The sequence below is a fragment of the Diplotaxodon limnothrissa genome, linkage group LG15 (genome assembly GCF_057381915.1).
Source record: "Diplotaxodon limnothrissa isolate DT_005_m linkage group LG15, D_limnothrissa_male_GT1.1, whole genome shotgun sequence".
Taxonomy (NCBI): domain Eukaryota; kingdom Metazoa; phylum Chordata; class Actinopteri; order Cichliformes; family Cichlidae; genus Diplotaxodon; species Diplotaxodon limnothrissa.
Window position 1 is genome coordinate 24,306,274 of NC_140610.1, and position 20,754 is coordinate 24,327,027.

At 41.1% G+C, this 20,754-nt stretch overlaps 1 protein-coding gene across 1 annotated transcript; it reads right to left on the bottom strand.

Annotated features, from left to right (window-relative positions):
• Positions 1-3,414: 3,414 nt before the first annotated feature.
• Positions 3,415-7,043, bottom strand: LOC146617592 (inositol polyphosphate-4-phosphatase type I A-like). The gene is made up of 4 exons (XM_085372542.1): positions 6,921-7,043; positions 6,463-6,548; positions 4,025-4,208; positions 3,415-3,959 (listed from the first exon to the last, which is right to left on the bottom strand). Exons 1-4 carry the CDS (start codon positions 7,041-7,043, stop codon positions 3,906-3,908), a joined length of 447 nt encoding a protein of 148 aa, XP_085228668.1. The 3' UTR covers positions 3,415-3,905.
• Positions 7,044-20,754: the final 13,711 nt, after the last annotated feature.

A 20,754-nucleotide genomic window follows, 5' to 3' on the forward strand; every position in this document is an offset into this window, starting at 1 on the left:
CATTGCAATGAAATGTGTTTGACGAGCAGCAGTCACTCAGCAGCATGGTACAGTAGAAGAAAATATAATAAAATATAATAAAATAAAATAAAAAATAGAAAAATAGTAAAGAGCAAAATATTAGAGAGACGTGGTAAAAGAGAAAAGATGACTAAAAATATATATATATATGTATCTATAAATATATGTACACTAGTGATTAAATAAGAAAATCTTGAAAAGAAATATGACGGGAGGTCAGATGGGATATTGCACAGGAATGAGCAGCAGAAAATTACAGTATTACTCAGACTTTTAATAGTCATATTGTCAGTTTTGGCCGACGGTCATGGGTCACTTCCACTAAAATAGCACGAGACTGGAGTAAAATGTACTTTATTAATGAGAACACATGGTGATACAGCAAAGAATCCAACCCTTCTGAAAAGCAAATGGCTTCCTGTTATACTCTACCTGATTCAGGTGAGCATCTGGAATAGACCAAGTCTGGGGGTCAGCAAACCAAAGGGAAACAAAACCCTCCCCATAAGAAAACCACTACAATATAACCAACACGTTCTCACTCCCAAAGCGTAACATTTTACGCTAGGTGACAAATCGTCACCATATTACGTTTTCGGCTACCCACCACGTTCCTGAATGACGACCTCGGAAAAAAGAGGAAATATGAGAACTGTCTGGACTGAATCTACACATGTTTGCTCTTTTTCTTCAAATCGCTTAGAAACACGCTATTTAACATCATTAAAGTCCTGGTTAAGGTCAGGAATAAGGTTATGGTCAGGGCTAGGGATAAGGTTAGGTTTAGGGCTGGAATACAGGGCTGGAACGTCTATTACCGCGGGAGCGTCATTGCACTGGATTCCAGCCATAGCCCGCCGCGTACCATAAGAACGCCGAAGGTCTCCTTTCACGTTCCTCAGGAACGCCGCGGGACGTGACAAAACGTCGACATGTTACGCCTCGGGAGTGAGAACGGGCTGATATAACACATCATAGACATATGAAGATTTGTAACAAGTCCTATAAATAACTCCATAACATATAAACTTCAGTCTCTTCTATATACATTAAAACAGCGGTCCCCAACCTTTTTTGCGCCACGGACCGGTTTATGCCCGACAATATTTTCACGGACCGGCCTTTAAGGTGTCACAGATAAATACAACAAAATAAAACTAGTACCGGTACCGGAAAAAAAGAAGATTTATTCATAACACACGTGAAAGACCCAGGAAAACAGAGTTAACGATAAAAACGATAACAAAATAACGATAAAAAACGATAAAAACTCTGAAAACCATACATTTCACACCCGAGCCTCATCTCTCGACCAAATGACGGTCCGTGGCCCGGCGGTTGGGGACCGCTGCATTAAAACACCTTAACCACAGTTAGGTTTCAGCCCTCGCTGACTCAGAACAAAGTAAGACAATCAGAGTTCGATTGGTTTTTACTTGTGCAGGGGAAGCCTGGTCGGATTCTCAGAGTTGCAAGCTCTACACCCAAACTCAGACAACTCCAACTCCAGCCTCCACTCGCAGCCTTTTATTGAATGAAAACAGTTACACAACCGCCCATTGTAAACCCCATATGTTGTGTGGTAAAAGCTAAGGCACTGTGTGTGTGTGTGTGTGTGTGTGTGTGTGTGTGTGTGAGTGAGAGAGAGTGTATGTGTGTCTGTATACGTGACTTCCTGCTTACAAACGTTTTAACCGCATCTCTAGTCATAAAAGGGTCATCTCCCCTCAACCTCGTATATGGCTTAACCTCTCTAACAGTCCACCATTTACATGGTGAGCCCATAAAGGGCAGGAAGTGAACATTCCTTACCAAATAAGGAAACCAGAATCTTACATAGATTGTGCCTGCAGTTGAAAACTATAGCTAGTAACATCCCCAACATCCTACATGTGGGGGAGGAACAGAAAATATCTGAACATACAGTTCAAGACAAGGTCCAAGCACAATAATGACAACTTTTAACAAAATCACTCCAACACACACTCCCCTAGCCTGGCACATTGGTTTTCTCCAGGAGCTCATAAGCAGGTGATTGAGCTGCTTTTACTCTTTACAAAGTGAGTACTGTTAACACTTCTCTTTTTACATATACAACTAATTTAGGTTACAGACAAATGATTAAATGTGAACAGCTCTAACACAGGTTCTTTTCCTGACACAGGTAGGATGGCCAGTCCCCCTGTCTCTTCACCTTTAACGAGTCACTTAAATAACAACCCAAAAAGCCTAATAAAGAATCACAATCAACCAGTGTGTGTTTTTCTTCATTACGGTTTTTAAATACAAATCAGTCAGTCAATTAATAAAAATACAAGTAAGGGTAATGGAACCCCTGGTCTCCATTACACACATAAATACCATAAAGACACTAAGTCGTAGAGCTCTGAACTCCTTGCTTCTATGATATTTACACTTCTTCTTGGCCTTCTCCTTCACTCTGAGTCACTCCAGGATAAACGCATCAGCTCAGACATACAATAATTAAAATATGTGTAGGTGACCGTTTGGCAGAAGACGATGTCGAGGCGGTACTGCAGTGACACGTCCGTGGCTATCGTCGGGGCGGTGTCCTGCATCAGAAGGAAGTCAATAGACTTCTTGGCTTTGTTGCTCATCATGGCGCTGTAGTCCGTGGGCGTGGCCTGCAAAAAGTGTAAATAAACCATCAGAGACCAAACACAAATATGCCTTCCAACCACTAGTTTAGACAACATCTTGCAAAGAGTGTGTATTTCAGAGTGCAGTTGTTTTTAAATTTGACAGAAACAGAAATAAAGACGGAAGAGAAGGACAACAGGGAAAGCAGAAGCACCGACACACTGAAATCTTTTAGGGTCAAGCTCCAGAACTAGCCACAAATCCTGCTGGAAAGAACCTAAAAATACTTAAAAATACTTGCAGAGATCGAATGGAGCCGTTAACTCAAAAGCCTGGTGTCAGGCATGTTCTTTAATAAATAAGAAACGAGCTGATATGTTACAGACCCCAGTCTTTACGTAAAGAAAAAGCTGACATTTAGAGCGGTCTCGCAGCAGATTTTAAAACAGTGACACTGATTTGTGGGGTTTTTGGGCACAAATTTGAACCTTTTTGTTTTATCCATGTCCTTGAACACAGCTCGTGACTTGGGCGCTTTCATATGTACCGATTCATTTAGGTTTGTGCACTGAGGCCAGATTTAGGTATTAAAAACGAGTCAGTCATAACACTTCTTACATTAGTTAAAAAGCTGAGCTTACACTAAACCAACATTTAAATTTCCCCTTGTGGGACTAATAAAGGTATATCATATCATATCATATCATATCATATCATATCATATCATATCATATCATATCATATCATTACTAAAGTATTGCTGCAACATTGTAAAGACAAAGATGACACACAGACCAGACATAAAACACTGAACACTTTTTAAAGACGAGTCATTTAAGAGTATTTTCTCATAGAATAAAGTCGGCTGATATGGTGAAGGAAAAATCTGCTCACGAATCCTCCAACTTCTTAAAAGTAAGGAGTGACCTGAGCTGGAAATCAACATGAGAGGGATGACTCAAGAAGAAGAAGAAGCAACAAGAAAAGAAAAACAGAGTTCAGAGTGTAGTTAAGATATCAAGCTGTATCCACAATGTGTGCCAAGAAACTAAGCTTGTCTGTTGTCATGCTAAAGAAATAAAAAATCTGGAATCAGAAAACAGCCAATAACTGCTGATCAACTCACCCACTCCTCTTCGTGCCAGTCCACGTGCAGTGACGACTGGCTGTTGTGACCGCTGTACTTTGCTCTCAGCGTATCCTGGTCATTGCGGAGCACTACTTGTTCAGACTCAGCGGAAGGAGAAGCTTTGGTTGCGATGTACTCGTACTGCGTTCAGGGCCTAAATAGCTGAAGCTAGCAGCTTGCAGCCGCACACTGCCACCAGCTGACGGGTCTGAAAGGAAGAGGGTATGAATGAAATATGAAGCGTCCCCACGTAACGTCAAACACTTTTAGTACCTTGTCAACCAGACTGGCGAGCGTCCACTCCAGTCCGCTGGCCGATTGGTCTTTGGCAGCTTGAGACAGCCTCTCTGCGTAATAGCTGACCTGAGTCTTCAGCGTGTTGACGTAGGCGATGATCTCTTTGGCTCGGACAGTGTCCTGGGGTATGTGGATGATGACTGAGCTGGAGAGGGCACTACTGCAGGGAACAAAGACACACCGACACATCTGTATCCGAGCTGGGACTGAGGACACTCACCAGCCACTTTATTAGGTACATGTGTTCAAAAGCTTGTGGCAGCAATTTAGTGCATTTAGTCAAATAAAGACAATAGAGTGGCCTGCAGGTGTATATTTTTGTAATGTTTCTGTCTTATGCCTGAAATATGCTTCAGCAGGAAATATACGCTGTAACTGGAAACAACAGCATGATGGACCGGTTTAGTGTTAAGAGGTGTTACATCTGAAGTTAGAACGTAAATTTCCTGCAGAAATCTAAATCAAGCTTCAGAGGTACTGTTCCAAAAATATAGGGAGGGACGTTACCCACCAGATGTAAAAACAAACACTGTCTGCATGCACATGCCTGCTCTCAATGAGCCTAATCGTGGCTTAGAAAAAACAACGAGGAGCCGACTTCGATAAATGCGATACCACTCGCTTCACAAATTCAGACCATCTGTGTACAGTGGCGTGTCTAGAAAATTTTTGTTGGGGGGGCCAGGTAGGGGCACAGATTTGGAGAAGGGTGGCAGATTTAATTGGCAGATAATGTTTAAAAAAAAAATTCTACCAACCCTTAACCATAATTCAATAATCCTATAAACCTAATAACCAAATGCACTTTTAACTCTTATTAGAATGAGATTTTAACCACTACGGTGCAAAGTTTTTAGATACTGCGTTGATAAAGTACAAGAGATACAATCAGTGCTTTGTCAGTGTTTACTCAGCAGTCAAGGACAACAATATTTGCATAGTATTTTTACTGACATATAGTGCACATATGTTTTGGGCAAAAACATTTTTGAAAATTAAAATACGAACATTTGTAACAAACAATTGACAAATTAGCCAATGCCAATGCAAAACTTTATCTGCCTGTTAAAAAAAGAAGATAATCTTCTCACAAACTGGTGTTTGATTTTGAAACAGGAAAAAAGTGGGGAAACAACTGAAAAGACTAACATTTGAATGAAACCTGAAAGCAAGTAAATACTTTCTATGCTGCCTTATCGTAAACTTTGGTAATATTGATAAAGAACAACACTGGCTGATGATAAAATACAGTCAGCTGGCATGGTGACACTGCCAGTATTAACCTGCAGGGCTGGACTGGGACAAAAAAATTGGGCATTTTTACTACAGACCGACCCACCAGGTAGTAAAGCCATAAAGACTTTGACTGAAAACAAACCCTGTTGTGACAGTGATGTACAGTCTTGTTGGTATATGTATGATTTCTATACATTTTACGTCAGATAAAAACTTTGGTTGTAAGATTTAGATAATTATTTAATAAAAACTAGGTATTTTAAATGAGAATAAGAAAGAAAAGTATTTCTTTGTGCCCACCTTTCCCTGTTAATGCCCTACCTGGCCCCCTGGCAAAACTTTGCTAGACCCGCCCCTGCACAGTTACCAGCTGTCTGCTACATAAAAAAGGATCCTGGTGTTATTTGTCTCTCAGAAACAGTTCATAACTTCCCTTCAACTCATTCATGTCACCTAAAAGGTAAACCTGTTTCTCCATCACCTGTTCAGCTCTGATGGTTCAGTAAGGACATCTCCTGGTTTCATCTTCATGTTTCCCTCTCACCACATATCTAAACAGACATCATGACCAGCAGCTTTACAGCTGTGGCTCCAGCAAACATCAGCTGATACTAGAAATTAATATTAAATACATTCTAACAACAGCCGATCAAGCTTAAACGTGCTGCTGTTGTTTAGCGCAACATCTGCTGGTTTCCTCTTTCTGGCGCAAAGTGGGCGATAAACAAGAGAGAAAAGCCGATCAGCTGATCATTGATCAGTTTCATGATTGAAGTAGCAACAGGAGAGGGAGGGGGAGAGAATGAGAGAAGAGGCAGCTGTGCAGCATAAAGACAGAATAAATCCAGCTTTGTGTCTTTTTTCCATTCTAGCTAAAGTCCGGGACAAACTGCGTCTCTTCTCAGCTCAATACGAAACGTGTAATATTTTCTCTGAATGAGGGACCATTCCATTTTTTTAAGGAGCCGTTGGCAACTCTACTAACCTTATGAATAAAATAAAGTTCACTATCAGTAACATCATAGCACCCACCCAGCTGTATAAAAACTCCGTCAAACTGGCTAGAACGCAGTATGAGTTATTGCAACTGACAGTAAAAAGTCAGCAACATGAAAATAAACTCCACCTAAACTTGGTTTATATCTGACCCAGATAGACTGCAGGTCATAACTTCTTACCTGAAGTTCAGTTCACCTGACACTCGGACTGGTGGCTGCTTCGGGTCTCTCCTCCTGCCTCCCCTTCCCTCATCCACCTGTTGCCTCTGTGGAAGCCCCGTCATAGCCACCACCAAACAACGGAGTTATTTCTACACATCGACCTGCATCTGGCCAATCCACCACCTCTCATTGTTCATGCCATTACAAAAAAAATAAAAAATAAGTCACTGGGGATATGCCCGGTATGCCCGATGGCCAGTCCAGCTATGTTAACCTGCAACCAAATCTGCAGCTCCATACAGCAATGTTACGACTTAGATTATATCTTATAACGCATAACTCTTATGTTAGCTGCCCTCAGTAGCATACTGTCTGAAATATTCCACAGCTGCAATAATTCTTTAAGTGTTATTTTTTTCCTTGGTATTCTAATTTCACCGAAGTTTACTAAACTCAACAAACTTGATATTACTTACCGGGACATTTATTCTGTCCTCATTTTCTTTCACCGAAAAATTCTTTCCTGCAGTGCCATCTTTCGCGCTTGGCTCTCCTACCTTTGCTAACGTGATGCACATAGCGCAGAAGCGATGCTGCATTCACTTACACTCGGATATCTGAGCGTCACCGTGAAAACATAATCGGACATTTGATATTTGATTGAATTTTATTGTTTTGCCTTTGGGGTGGCACCTGGGGTGGCCAGTCTGGTTTGGGGGGTGGCCTGTGCCCCCCCAGGCCACCCCGCTGGACACGCCATTGTTACCGGGGCACGATCACCGGGGACCCGTTTTTCCAGCACACACGCCCGATACCACGTGACAACAAATACGTCATTTCCTGTTGACTAAAAAAAAAAAAAAGCACCCTCTCACGGTCCTAGGGACCAAAAAATTGTCCCGCCCGATCAGCGGGCGAAGCCGCTGCTGCACGCCGGAAATGAGGCTTCATTTCCCGCAGGTCTATCTAAGCAGCCCGCTGTTTTCCAGCCCGGGGTCAAATGTGGAGCAAGGGCGCCACCCGGTGGACAAATAAAAACATTACAACTCTAAGGCCCGTCCTGCAAAATGAAAATGAACGCTAAACATCAACGATCCCTTTGACCGTAATTAATTTGCAGTGAAAAATAGCGTTTATAATGGGTTTCAATGGGGCACAAATCGACCACTAAGCACAATAGTGTAAGTTTGTCTGTAGCTTAGCCACTGAAGCTAATTGAAGGAAGTCAGACTTGAATTTTGAAATAAAATCATATCAAACTCTTTTTTTGGAGAATTTGGCTATAGTCCATTCAACACTGTGCAAATGGCATGTAATCAAAATTTGAAAATAGCCACAAATCGACCCAAGACCCTCCAGGGGTTTTAAGTACACGCAATATTTTCACTCTCACATTTTACTCTGTACTGGAAGACTTGTTCATTTTCAAGATTCATTCATCCATCCACTTTCTTCCACTTTATCCAGAGCCGGGTCGCGGGGGCAGCAGCCCAAGCAGAGAAGCCCAGACCTCTCTCTCTAAATGTCAGCTTTTTCTTTACGTAAAGACTGGGGTCTGTAACATATCAGCTCGTTTCTTATTTATTAAAGAACATGCCTGACACCAGGCTTTTGAGTTAACGGCTCCATTCGATCTCTGCAAGTATTTTTAAGTATTTTTAGGTTCTTTCCAGCAGGATTTGTGGCTAGTTCTGGAGCTTGACCCTAAAAGATTTCAGTGTGTCGGTGCTTCTGCTTTCCCTGTTGTCCTTCTCTTCCGTCTTTTTTTCTGTTTCTGTCAAATTTAAAAACAACTGCACTCTGAAATACACACTCTTTGCAAGATGTTGTCTAAACTAGTGGTTGGAAGGCATATTTGTGTTTGGTCTCTGATGGTTTATTTACACTTTTTGCAGGCCACGCCCACGGACTACAGCGCCATGATGAGCAACAAAGCCAAGAAGTCTATTGACTTCCTTCTGATGCAGGACACCGCCCCGACGATAGCCACGGACGTGTCACTGCAGTACCGCCTCGACATCGTCTTCTGCCAAACGGTCACCTACACATATTTTAATTATTGTATGTCTGAGCTGATGCGTTTATCCTGGAGTGACTCAGAGTGAAGGAGAAGGCCAAGAAGAAGTGTAAATATCATAGAAGCAAGGAGTTCAGAGCTCTACGACTTAGTGTCTTTATGGTATTTATGTGTGTAATGGAGACCAGGGGTTCCATTACCCTTACTTGTATTTTTATTAATTGACTGACTGATTTGTATTTAAAAACCGTAATGAAGAAAAACACACACTGGTTGATTGTGATTCTTTATTAGGCTTTTTGGGTTGTTATTTAAGTGACTCGTTAAAGGTGAAGAGACAGGGGGACTGGCCATCCTACCTGTGTCAGGAAAAGAACCTGTGTTAGAGCTGTTCACATTTAATCATTTGTCTGTAACCTAAATTAGTTGTATATGTAAAAAGAGAAGTGTTAACAGTACTCACTTTGTAAAGAGTAAAAGCAGCTCAATCACCTGCTTATGAGCTCCTGGAGAAAACCAATGTGCCAGGCTAGGGGAGTGTGTGTTGGAGTGATTTTGTTAAAAGTTGTCATTATTGTGCTTGGACCTTGTCTTGAACTGTATGTTCAGATATTTTCTGTTCCTCCCCCACATGTAGGATGTTGGGGATGTTACTAGCTATAGTTTTCAACTGCAGGCACAATCTATGTAAGATTCTGGTTTCCTTATTTGGTAAGGAGTGTTCACTTCCTGCCCTTTATGGGCTCACCATGTAAATGGTGGACTGTTAGAGAGGTTAAGCCATATACGAGGTTGAGGGGAGATGACCCTTTTATGACTAGAGATGCGGTTAAAACGTTTGTAAGCAGGAAGTCACGTATACAGACACACATACACTCTCTCTCACTCACACACACACACACACACACACACACACACAGTGCCTTAGCTTTTACCACACAACATATGGGGTTTACAATGGGCGGTTGTGTAACTGTTTTCATTCAATAAAAGGCTGCGAGTGGAGGCTGGAGTTGGAGTTGTCTGAGTTTGGGTGTAGAGCTTGCAACTCTGAGAATCCGACCAGGCTTCCCCTGCACAAGTAAAAACCAATCGAACTCTGATTGTCTTACTTTGTTCTGAGTCAGCGAGGGCTGAAACCTAACTGTGGTTAAGGTGTTTTAATGCAGCGGTCCCCAACCGCCGGGCCACGGACCGTCGTTTGGTCGAGAGATGAGGCTCGGGTGTGAAATGTATGGTTTTCAGAGTTTTTATCGTTTTTTATCGTTATTTTGTTATCGTTTTTATCGTTAACTCTGTTTTCCTGGGTCTTTCACGTGTGTTATGAATAAATATTCTTTTTTTCCGGTATCGGTACTAGTTTTATTTTGTTGTATTTATCTGTGACACCTTAAAGGCCGGTCCGTGAAAATATTGTCGGGCATAAACCGGTCCGTGGCGCAAAAAAGGTTGGGGACCGCTGTTTTAATGTATATAGAAGAGACTGAAGTTTATATGTTATGGAGTTATTTATAGGACTTGTTACAAATCTTCATATGTCTATGATGTGTTGGTTATATTGTAGTGGTTTTCTTATGGGGAGGGTTTTGTTTCCCTTTGGTTTGCTGACCCCCAGACTTGGTCTATTCCAGATGCTCACCTGAATCAGGTAGAGTATAACAGGAAGCCATTTGCTTTTCAGAAGGGTTGGATTCTTTGCTGTATCACCATGTGTTCTCATTAATAAAGTACATTTTACTCCAGTCTCGTGCTATTTTAGTGGAAGTGACCCATGACCGTCGGCCAAAACTGACAATATGACTATTAAAAGTCTGAGTAATACTGTAATTTTCTGCTGCTCATTCCTGTGCAATATCCCATCTGACCTCCCGTCATATTTCTTTTCAAGATTTTCTTATTTAATCACTAGTGTACATATATTTATAGATACATATATATATATATTTAGTCATCTTTTCTCTTTTACCACGTCTTTCAAATATTTTGCTCTTTACTATTTTTCTATTTTTTATTTTATTTTATTATATTTTATTATATTTTCTTCTACTGTACCATGCTGCTGAGTGACTGCTGCTCGTCAAACACATTTCATTGCAATGTTGACCCTGTGCTAACTTGCATATGACAAATAAAACTGAAAACTGATAAAACTGAAAACAGTAAAGGCAAAGGGAACACATCAAGTAAGGATTTCACACTCCCACTCACAACGGCACTTTCAAAGCATAAAGCCAAATGCTTCAAAATTTCATTTTGAAGCATTTTAAAAATGAATGTGTTTGAGTTTCATTGCTCCAAAGCAATGTTTTCATATAAGCAAGATAACAACCAGTTTGCAACCATGTAAGTACAGTCCTCTATTGTGAACAGACGTGTTGGCAATCTGTCTGCGTTTATAAATTAGACAACAGTTATTTGCAGATCTTCATCAATCTGCCTGAGAGTGATTGCAGTCGGTCTGAGTTGGACTGCAACTGTTTTGAGTCAGGTTGCCTCCAAGGAGGCAGTTTATTATTTTCCTTTCCTAGTTGGACAGATGGCTGTTGTTTTGTTTTTACTGTAGTGTGCTGGGCCATTAATGGCTCAGGGGCTGCAGCGTATCCGCGCCAACACCTAAGGCCAACGTGGAATCACCGGTCAGACTAACATAAAGAAAGAATCTGTTAAATTACACATTTGTATTCATTAAGTCACAGACAATGAAAACAAGCAGAAATCAAGATGTAATATTTTTATAATTTTATTGATGTTAAATTAAAGTCCCAGCTTAGTTATGTTATCAGTGCAAGTCACTTCAATCTGTATAGCACCAAAGGAAACAATGGTGTTTTCAAGGTGCTTCACACTGTAAGGTAACAACTTACAGTATTAAAAAGAAAACCCCAAAAGAACAAACCCCTCTGAGCAAGCACGAGGCGACAGTGGGAAGGAAAAACTCCCTTTTAAGAGGAAGAAACCTTCGACAGAACCAGGCTCAGGGCGGGGTGGCCATCTGCCGCGACCATTCCTGGGGATTTCAAAAATGACTTGATCTGATCTAAATGTAAAACTAGCTCATTTAAAGTGTCCAGTGAGTTTTAGAAAATATTTTGCTGTTGATATCACGATGTCACTATAAAGTGGAAACTTTGTTTCTTCCCTTACACCTCCCAAAAAATGCCCGCACCGATGAGAAGCACTTAGATATGCAACTTGGTTCTGTGAATATCTTTCTTTTGAAAGTTTTAACAATATCTTCATCAAGATCTTGGAAGTTTAATTGCCAGAATGTCACCAAAGATGCATGCTTCCATCTTTTACAGAGGGATTTGAAAACCCTCTCGCTGAGTTTCTTGAACTTCTCTGGTGGGATTTTGTCGTATCTGGCCCTGATTTCAGTCCAGATTTTCATGGTAAGCCGGTTGGAGATAGCTTCAGCACTTTCAATGCTGAAGACTGTGCCTGATTTTTTTGAAACCTGGGAAATCAGTCCTTCCACAAAGATTTCCACTGAAAATCTGCATCTTTCTTTCTTTTCATATGATTCCAGTCTATCAGTAACTGTTACTGCCAACAGGTGTTCTTGGAATACTGAAGTAGTTATGATATTAAATATTGGTTGTTCCATTAAATTCATTGAATCCTCCTCCCCACTCCTCCCCATTTTCAATGATATTAGTGACAATTTATGTAATTTGTCACAAATATCAGTGAAAATCGCATTAGCAATGCAGTCAAAATAATTCTGCACTTTTCGGTCTAAATGCAAATCCATCCCCTTGAATTTGTCCAAGAGTAGATCCAACAAACGTTTTTGGTGAGAATGAGGGCACTTTAAAAGTTTACCAAGCTTTGAAAGCACAGCCTGAATTAATGTCTCTAACCATCTTTCAAAGTCTAAGGTTTTTTCAGGTGGCTCACAGTCTACAGAAGATCTGTGATGCTGTATCTTTTTATATGACTCCGTTTGACTTACGTTTGTTAACGGTGGGATGCTGGCTTCATGTTCAACACAGGATTTCTGCTGCTGGGGATCTGGAATTGGATTGTTTTCTGCTTTTGCAGCACTGTGTTGGTCAGCATTTTGACAGCTTTCTTCTGTGTTAGCTGTTTCTTGGCTGTTAGCATCTATATTCTGTGCTGTATCAAACTCCTGCTCAGCAGAATCGTCCAAAAATTTCACACGTGACAAAACCGTTTTGCCAGTAGTGGTGTGGACAGAACAGTTTTCATGTACAGGGGACTTCTGGGAAGACCTCAGTGGTGATACTGCTACTGACTGTGCACACAGGTCCATTACCTCCTCTACAAAACCTACAAGCCGCTTAGCAGTGAAGCAATCCGGATAGCCTGAGATAAGCTCTCCCCACTGCTTGATCGAAAAACTACTGAACAAGTTATTCAAGAGGGATACCAAAGCATGTACTGTAGAATTATCCCCATTGGTCTGAACTGTTTCATCATTTGTCATTGTGTTACAGTTCGAGCTTGCCATTTCACTTTTTTGTTTTTTATGTCTAAAATGTTGTTTTGTGTTAAACTCCGTGTTTGAACGTTTAAAGCGCTGCTGTCCCGCTGTGTGAATGCGTTTCAACTGAACAGCCAGGTCTATATATAAGGTCGGTTTAAGGTTTCTTTGTAACGTCACCTGACGTTTCTTTGTAACGTCACCAGTCAAAGGACTGGCCCGGCTCGTCATAACGAAAGGGGCGGGACAAATCTGTTGCTTAGCAACTGAAAAAAAAGGCACACCGCGCTGAATGCTACATCCGGCCTGCGACGGTACACCGCCTCCGCACCACCGTTTAAACATGAAGTGTGGATGTTAGAAGATCCCAAATATGGTGAGCTACTGGGAAATTACTCACGTTTTTGTTCTTGAGAGTGAGCGATAATAAGCGACATTTTATTGAGAAATTACAGTAGTCTGTCTACAAAAACTACAAAAATGACCTAAATAAGACAGAAGTACACATTCATTTTTATCGTTTTGTCAACAACAGGGCGCATGAGGTTTGTTCAGTATTTGTTGTGTCTACAAGGCTCAGGCGCCCCCATGAAGTGTCTTATTTGTATAGTTGAAAGCATTATAAAGGAACGCAAAACTAAATTACATATAATTATAATTCTTGGCACTTTCTGGTGTGTGTGAGTTAGTGTTTCTCTTTTATGATTTGTGGGTCCAGCATCAAATTCAGAATCCTTCCCATCACACATGAGGTCTTGAATAATCATCTTATTTTAAAGACCTCGTAGTTTGATAGTTTGCTCTCAGACTGTGGGCTTCCTTGTGGTTTTTAGGATATTTAGAAGTAGAAGGGGATCATCCTTCTGTGGAACCAGCTCCCAGTTTGAATGCAGGAGACGGACACTATCTCTACTTTTAAGATTAAGTTTCAAAGTTACCTTTTTGCCAACGCATATAGCTAGGGCTGAATCAGGTGACCATGAATCCTCCCTTAGTTACCCTGGGACTACCCTGCTGGGGGATTCCCACCATGTGTTTATACACCTCTCTGCATTCAATAATTAGTTCTTGTTCATCTCTGGCTCTCGTCCACAGTGTGTCTTTTGTCCCCTTTTTCGTCTCCTCATCCCCAAAGGGTCGCAGCGGGCTGCCCCTCCCTGACCGTGGTTCTGCCAGAGGGTGCTTCCTGTTAAAAGTGAGTTGTTCCTTCCCACTGTATTGAGGTTTTTTCTTTTTAATTGTAGACTTTCTACCTTACAATCTATACCACCTCGAGGAGACTGTTGTTGTGATTCAGCTCTGCATAAATACAATTAAATCGAATTAAGTGGGTTCAGCTGTTTTGTGAAATAAATGTGAGTGACATGGTAAGTAATAGCCTGCATGTAACTCATGGTAAGAAGAGCAATATCGCCCCCTCCTGGTTCAACCTTTTTTTCTTTGCAGTAATCTTTCCAATAATAATACATATGCACTAACCTCATGCTTGCTGTTAACAATAGCCTAAAGACACAAAATCAAGTTTAGTTTTTTCCTTAAGTTTATGTTTTTTTTTATATGGTTGGCATTTATTTTGTTTCTTTTTAATAATTATATTGATTCTATTGATTGTTTGCCAAGCACTGAGGTCTCTGCTTAGACTGTGCTACTGGGATCACTGATTTAAAAATGAGGCAAAAGCACCAAAGTTGTGCTCAAAAATAGTACAGTGAGCTACAACCTGTTGCTGTAGTAATTCTAACACACTTATTGTTTTTAAATACATACATGTTTAGTTCTTTTAAACCTAATTATATATTTTTTTTTTGCAAAAGTGTCACCTAAACACCCAAATATACGTAATTCAAAACTTACTTTAATTATTACCCATTTGGCTGGTAACATGGACCCAGTCTGATGGATAGTTACTGAACAGATAGTCTTTTCTTTAAAGGCTGCATTCAGAGCAAATCATTGTAAAAACAAGACAAGTCAATAAAAAACAAGTAATAACTATAATACTAAACTACAATAGAGAGAAAATCCAGTAAATATAATTATATTATGTAAAAAATATACAAATATTTACCTCTAATTTAAAAAGACATTACAAGGGTACTAGTTTCATTTTAATCTAAACATAATCTAAATTGACACTAAATCAGTTTAAATATTACAGCTGAAGGTGATTTTAATAAATGTACTGCTGCTTGACTTTGTTTTACTACTGCAGTATAATTTATCATGTACAAAAGCTCCAAATGTTGTTTCTCTGACTTAATGTTCTGATGACGTTTGTGTTACTTTGCAGGAAATAGTCAGGACCCAGATGAACCTGTGCTGGAATTCAGTGTGGGTGAGTAATATGAGCATTTATGAAGGCTGTCCATGACCTGTAATTAAATTTAGCGTCATTAGTGCCACTCATTGCAAGTGACAGTGCACATGCTTTCAGCATGGAGTCTGCTCTTATGGTAGCAAAATAAATTCAGAAAATCTCCATCAAAAAGCAGCTCAGCAGCAGAAATATATATGGTCAGCTGGTTGTGAGTTAATGAGCATGTGAAATCAGTGTGAACATTTTGAAACAACAACTCTCCAACCTCGTAATTGTAAGACTGCCTGTGCAGCCACAGGAGCCTTCAGAGAGTCTTCCTGCTTGTCTCTTGGGTTGATTTGCTCGTGTTTTCTCACCCAGTCAATGACTGTAAAAGGGCTGGACTAATTGGAGGCAGGTGTAATTGATTGCACTGATATGCTAGTCTACTTATAGCCCACATTACAAACACTGCTGTGTTATTTTGTCTCTCAGTGCAGGTATGTAATGTGACAAAACCTCTAATGATCTGATATGTTTGGGATGGATGGGCTGTGAATTATATAGTGAATTGTCTTATTTTGTCGCTCTGTGCAGGCTTTCTACTTACAGGGTGGTGGGTCTCAGAGGACAATTGCTACCCCTGTTGAAGTGAACAACGTGTGGAGTGCAACTGGCTTTGTGGCATAGCTGGCTCTGGCCTTGGACTGTGTGTTTTTACTTTGTACCTAAATGGGACACTGGACTTCTAACTACTATTCATTGTGTTTATAAATAAAATTTTAGAATTTTATTGACTGTCATCTTTTTGCCCACGGTTGGTCAGACCTAGAATCTCTTTGTGTGTGTGTGTGTGTGTGTGTGTGTGTAACATCAACAGGGTTTTGCATAAAAGAGTGTGAGCAGGTCAAAAGGTCAATTCATTTATTGTAGTTTTATGGCAGCACCCTCTAGTGGCCTTGAAGCAAACAGTCTCCTAACTAAGCCATGGCATCTCTGGTCTCTCCTACTTTTGTGTGCTCTGCTGGAGGAGCAGCATTGGATCTAGTGATACTGAGTAAGCTGATTAGGACAGGCCTGGAGAAATGTGGTTTGCATGAAGTATCAGGAAAAAAACAACCTTGTATTGTAAAATAATAATACACGAATAATAAACTTTTCATGACATTCAGATTTCTGGACTCACGAGTTCATAGAACATTAATGTTACGAAACATTGAGAAGTCTTAAAACTACATTGTATACTTATTATTTATTTACTTTAATCAGATTTGACTGGTATTTTTAAACATTAAGTTTTTGTTCCTTCAACTATTGTATTTAAGCTTATGACTCACTCACAGTATGTTTATATAACTGCCTAAAAAACGGTGAGGATGTGGCCGCAGTGGCTGAGAAGCAAGAACTTTGCTTTTTCTTCTTTTTTTTTTTCTTTTTTTTTTTTTAATTGGGAAGCATAAATGAACATACCAGAAAACCCTGCACGAAGGAGCCATATTTGTTTTTTGTGTGTGCATAAGATGAAGCTTTAGTATTATTACACATATGATAAGGATGTTAGCATGCAACACACAAACTCAAGTGGTGTTGCCAAGATAGTTGCTGACTGGCAAGAAACTTCTAGAAGAAATCTGGTGACAGTCCAAAGCACAAATGAACATGTTTAATACTCGTGCAAGACCCTGTGGGAAGGTGCCAGATTGCTGTATTTTGTGTGAATCAGGAAAAGTGCACGGTGATGACTAAAGCTTATAAAACATCTCTCTCCTTATGTGTGCATATATGAGAAAGAAAATTCTGCCAAAGCAACTTTAGCTTCTTGCAAGCATCAGTACACAAAGGATGCTAACACAAAGCTAGCCAAGAACCAAGAGTGATTTTAAAGTTGAACGTATGCCGACCCCAGCAGCCAAAGGGAGCTCCGGGGAGAGCTTCTTGGGGTCCAGTGATGTGTCCTGAAGAGACGACATGAGCTCTCCCTCCTGTAGGCCCACCCCAGCAGTAGGTGCTGTCTGTCTCATTCCGAGTTAACTGCTACTCCTCTACATCTAAACGAGCCAGTTGAGGAGGTTCAGGCATCTGACAAGGGTGCCTCTTGAACGCCTCCTGGGTGAGATGTTCCAGGCATGTCCCACCAGGACAGACAGGACACACCCAGGACATGTTGGGGAGATCACAGCACTCAGCAGAGAATGCCTCAGTGTCCCCCAAATAATGGAGGAGCTGGCTCGGGAGAGTAAGGTCTGGGTCTTCTCTGCTTATGCTACTGCCACCGAAACTGGACACCAGATAAGCTCAGAAAAATGAACAACCTGTTTAAATAAAGGTTAATTTAAAAAAAATGTTTGTCATTAGCTAGTCTGTGTACATGTACTTCTTCTCCAGTGTTGAAAATGTTAAACTCACAACCTGCACATTTTCTGGTTGCATCATCAAATAAATACCCCCAAAAGTAGTCTGAGTACTTTTACACTGGTTTTATGCTGCGATATTTTCAAAGTCTTTCACTGAACACATTCAGTCACACATTGTTCATCATTTATTGGAAGTTTATTGTTTAATGTCCTGTCTAAATAACTTCAGTCACCATTTGTATTCATTAATGAATAACTGACTTCTAATATTAAAAGAAATAGAAACTGTTGTGCTGTTGTTCACGTAGAAGGGCCTGCTGCTGGATGTCCAGACTTTGTGCGTCAGCAGGAGGGTCAGGGTACAGGGTTCGAACCTCCTCATGAGATGTCGTATCTGCTGGATAAAAGCAAGCTACATCACATCTGGGATTGTCCTAGAGCTGCCCTACAGTAACAATCAACTGACTAATATATGAAATACTTGCAGTAGCACAATAATAAACACAAAGCAAAAAAGTGTTTAGTGAAGATAAAAAACCCCATCAAAGTTTTAGTTTGGATAAAGGGAGACAGAGCACCAATCTAAACAAGTCTAAACCATCTGGCACCTCCACACTTGTAAGAACAGCATGACCAAAGTGATTGTAGGAGGAAACAACCTTGACTTCCTTTACATAGCTTAGTACTGAGAATAAAAGAAAAGCATGATTAGAATTATTTGTGCTTCTTCTTCTTTCGGCTGCTCCCTTTAGAGGTCGCTACAGTGGATCATCCGCCTCCATCTCTCTATTTCTAGCATCCTCCTCAGTCACACCAACCCCCTGCATGTCCACCTTCACTACATCCACAAATCCTTTCTGTGGTTGTCTGAAAACATCATCCACGGAGACTCTTGCCTGATCTCATCTGTCAGCCTCTCCATCACCAGTGCAAACAAGAAGGGGCTCAGAGCCTCTCTCTGATGTAATCTCAACCCATCACATACTTCTCTGCCCCTCAGGACTTTCTTATGCAGCACCACAGTTACTCTCTTCGCACCTTATCATAGCCTTCACTCCTACCCTCTCTATGCCTCCCGTCTCCATCCTCTTCAGAGTTGCCTCACTTCCTTCTCTAATTCAATTTTCGTCCAAAGTACTCCTTCTCAACACACTTTCTTCACATTAGCACATTTCCATCTCTATACTTGGTTACTCTCTTCCAGCACAATTTATGTGCCTTGCCATTCATTAAAAATCATTTTCTCCTTAGTGTCCAGCCTCACATACAACTCACTACTCAGCTGTAACTTTATTAATCCCTCGGGAGGGGTCCTCTGGGGTTTTCACAAAGCTGAATAAACGTCAAACAGAAAACTGATTAAACAAAGTGTGAGACGGTGGAGAATTGACGCCAGCGCCCGGTTATATTTTAGACAGCAAGGAGCAGACGCAGTTTCACTCCACCGAGGGAGCTCGTGACGTACTACGCGGCTTTCTTTAGACCGCGAAGGCGGGTCCTCAGGTGGAAGCAGCCTCTGAATTTGGACACCCCCGCTGTTTCCGGCCAGCCAATAATAACGGTGACATTTAACGTATTTTGTCGAATAAATAAACACTGTAAAATATATTTGCCCCCCCCAACAGCCCTTTGAATGTTGGCAAGTATGAACCGTCTGCTCGGTGTTTCCTAAAACGTTAAAGCACGTTTGGCTTCACACTGACAAACAGACCCAGCTTCGGCACAAACCTAAACTAATATGACACCGGAGCGGAAAGGCTGATTATGTTTCCAAGATGGTTTGTGTTTTTTTAAAAGGAAGGAAACCTTCCTCAAAGCGGGCAGAGCAGTGGAGCCGCCGAGGGAAAAGCACACGATACAAAAACTGTAGAATTAAAAATATAATTTATTATGTTTAAATAGTTAAAAATATAAAATGAATTAAAACAACCTTGGCCAAGGGAAGACACAATAAAAATCAATAACACACAACATTAGAAGTCCAGTGGAATCCACCACGGCCTAAAAGTCACAGAAAACTAAGAGGTCCAGCGTAGTATTAAAAGAGGGAAACCCAGCGGAGTCCTCGCCTTCCTCCCCGCATTCCACGTCCTGGTGCACTGAAGAAAGGGAGGGAGCGGCAGTCACTATTCCTTTGGCAGTTTACTTTATAAAAAGGATGAGTCAAAGACTTACCCGGGTGGGCAGAGCTCTCAACTCCGCCCGCCGCTTCCTCAAACTGCAATCGGCACCGCGGTCTCACTGCTTCTGTTCTCCCGCAGTGCACGAGCTGGCTCTTGTCGTTATTGCCACCAGACTGCCGCTACGCGTCCCTAGTCGCTGGTCATCTGCCTTTTTTTCCTCTGATCGTTTCCCCTTTCCAGTCGCTGGTAATCTCTCTTCCCAGTCGCTGGTCGTCTGCTCCATCTGATCATCTCTACTCTCTGATCGTCTCTCGCTCTCCCCTCTGATCGTCTGTGTCTTTCCTCTGTCTGTCTCGCATTCTCCGTGTTACATTTTTGTTGAACACCGGCTCCAAACCTCTTATGTGTCCTTGAGCACTCTGTAAATTACCTTTTCTTTTCTCTCAGGTGTGTCCAATTAGTAAAAACGGGGGGGAAAAGGCGGAGTCTCTCCAGGACAATTTGCCGGCAACTAAAAACATGCAAACTAAATAAAACACTGCACAAAATACATGCAATATAAAAAATAAATATATACACTTCACATAAAAATACAGCACAGCAAAACAACGTCCGTCTTCCCTGGATGACACTAACTAACCGACCAAAGAGCCGCGTTAAGTGGCGATATCACTAACGTCACGTAACTTAGCCGAAGGTTAGCTAAATTTGACTTTGTAAGACTTTTTCATTACGCTAACATTTGTGATATGACTGCACTATGCTGCTGTTGTTGACTCCACTTAATTCTACAATTCTTTCATTATGCTAACATGTGTCCTGGTGTATATATGAAGTGGGATAAAAACCCAGAACTAACTTTTAAGAGTTTATTTCTTCTCCGCTTCGACCGTCGGCCATTTCCCCAAAACGTCCTCCAACCTATGATTCCAATGAATCCTGGTGGGTCAGGAACTGCTTTTAAGCATCTTGTAATCGTCGTTCCAACACAGCGTGTTTGTTTTGATTCGTAGACCCCGAAAATGGTGCCGGGCTCCCACAATGCATTGCGGCGTGCCGTCAACTCCAAAGCG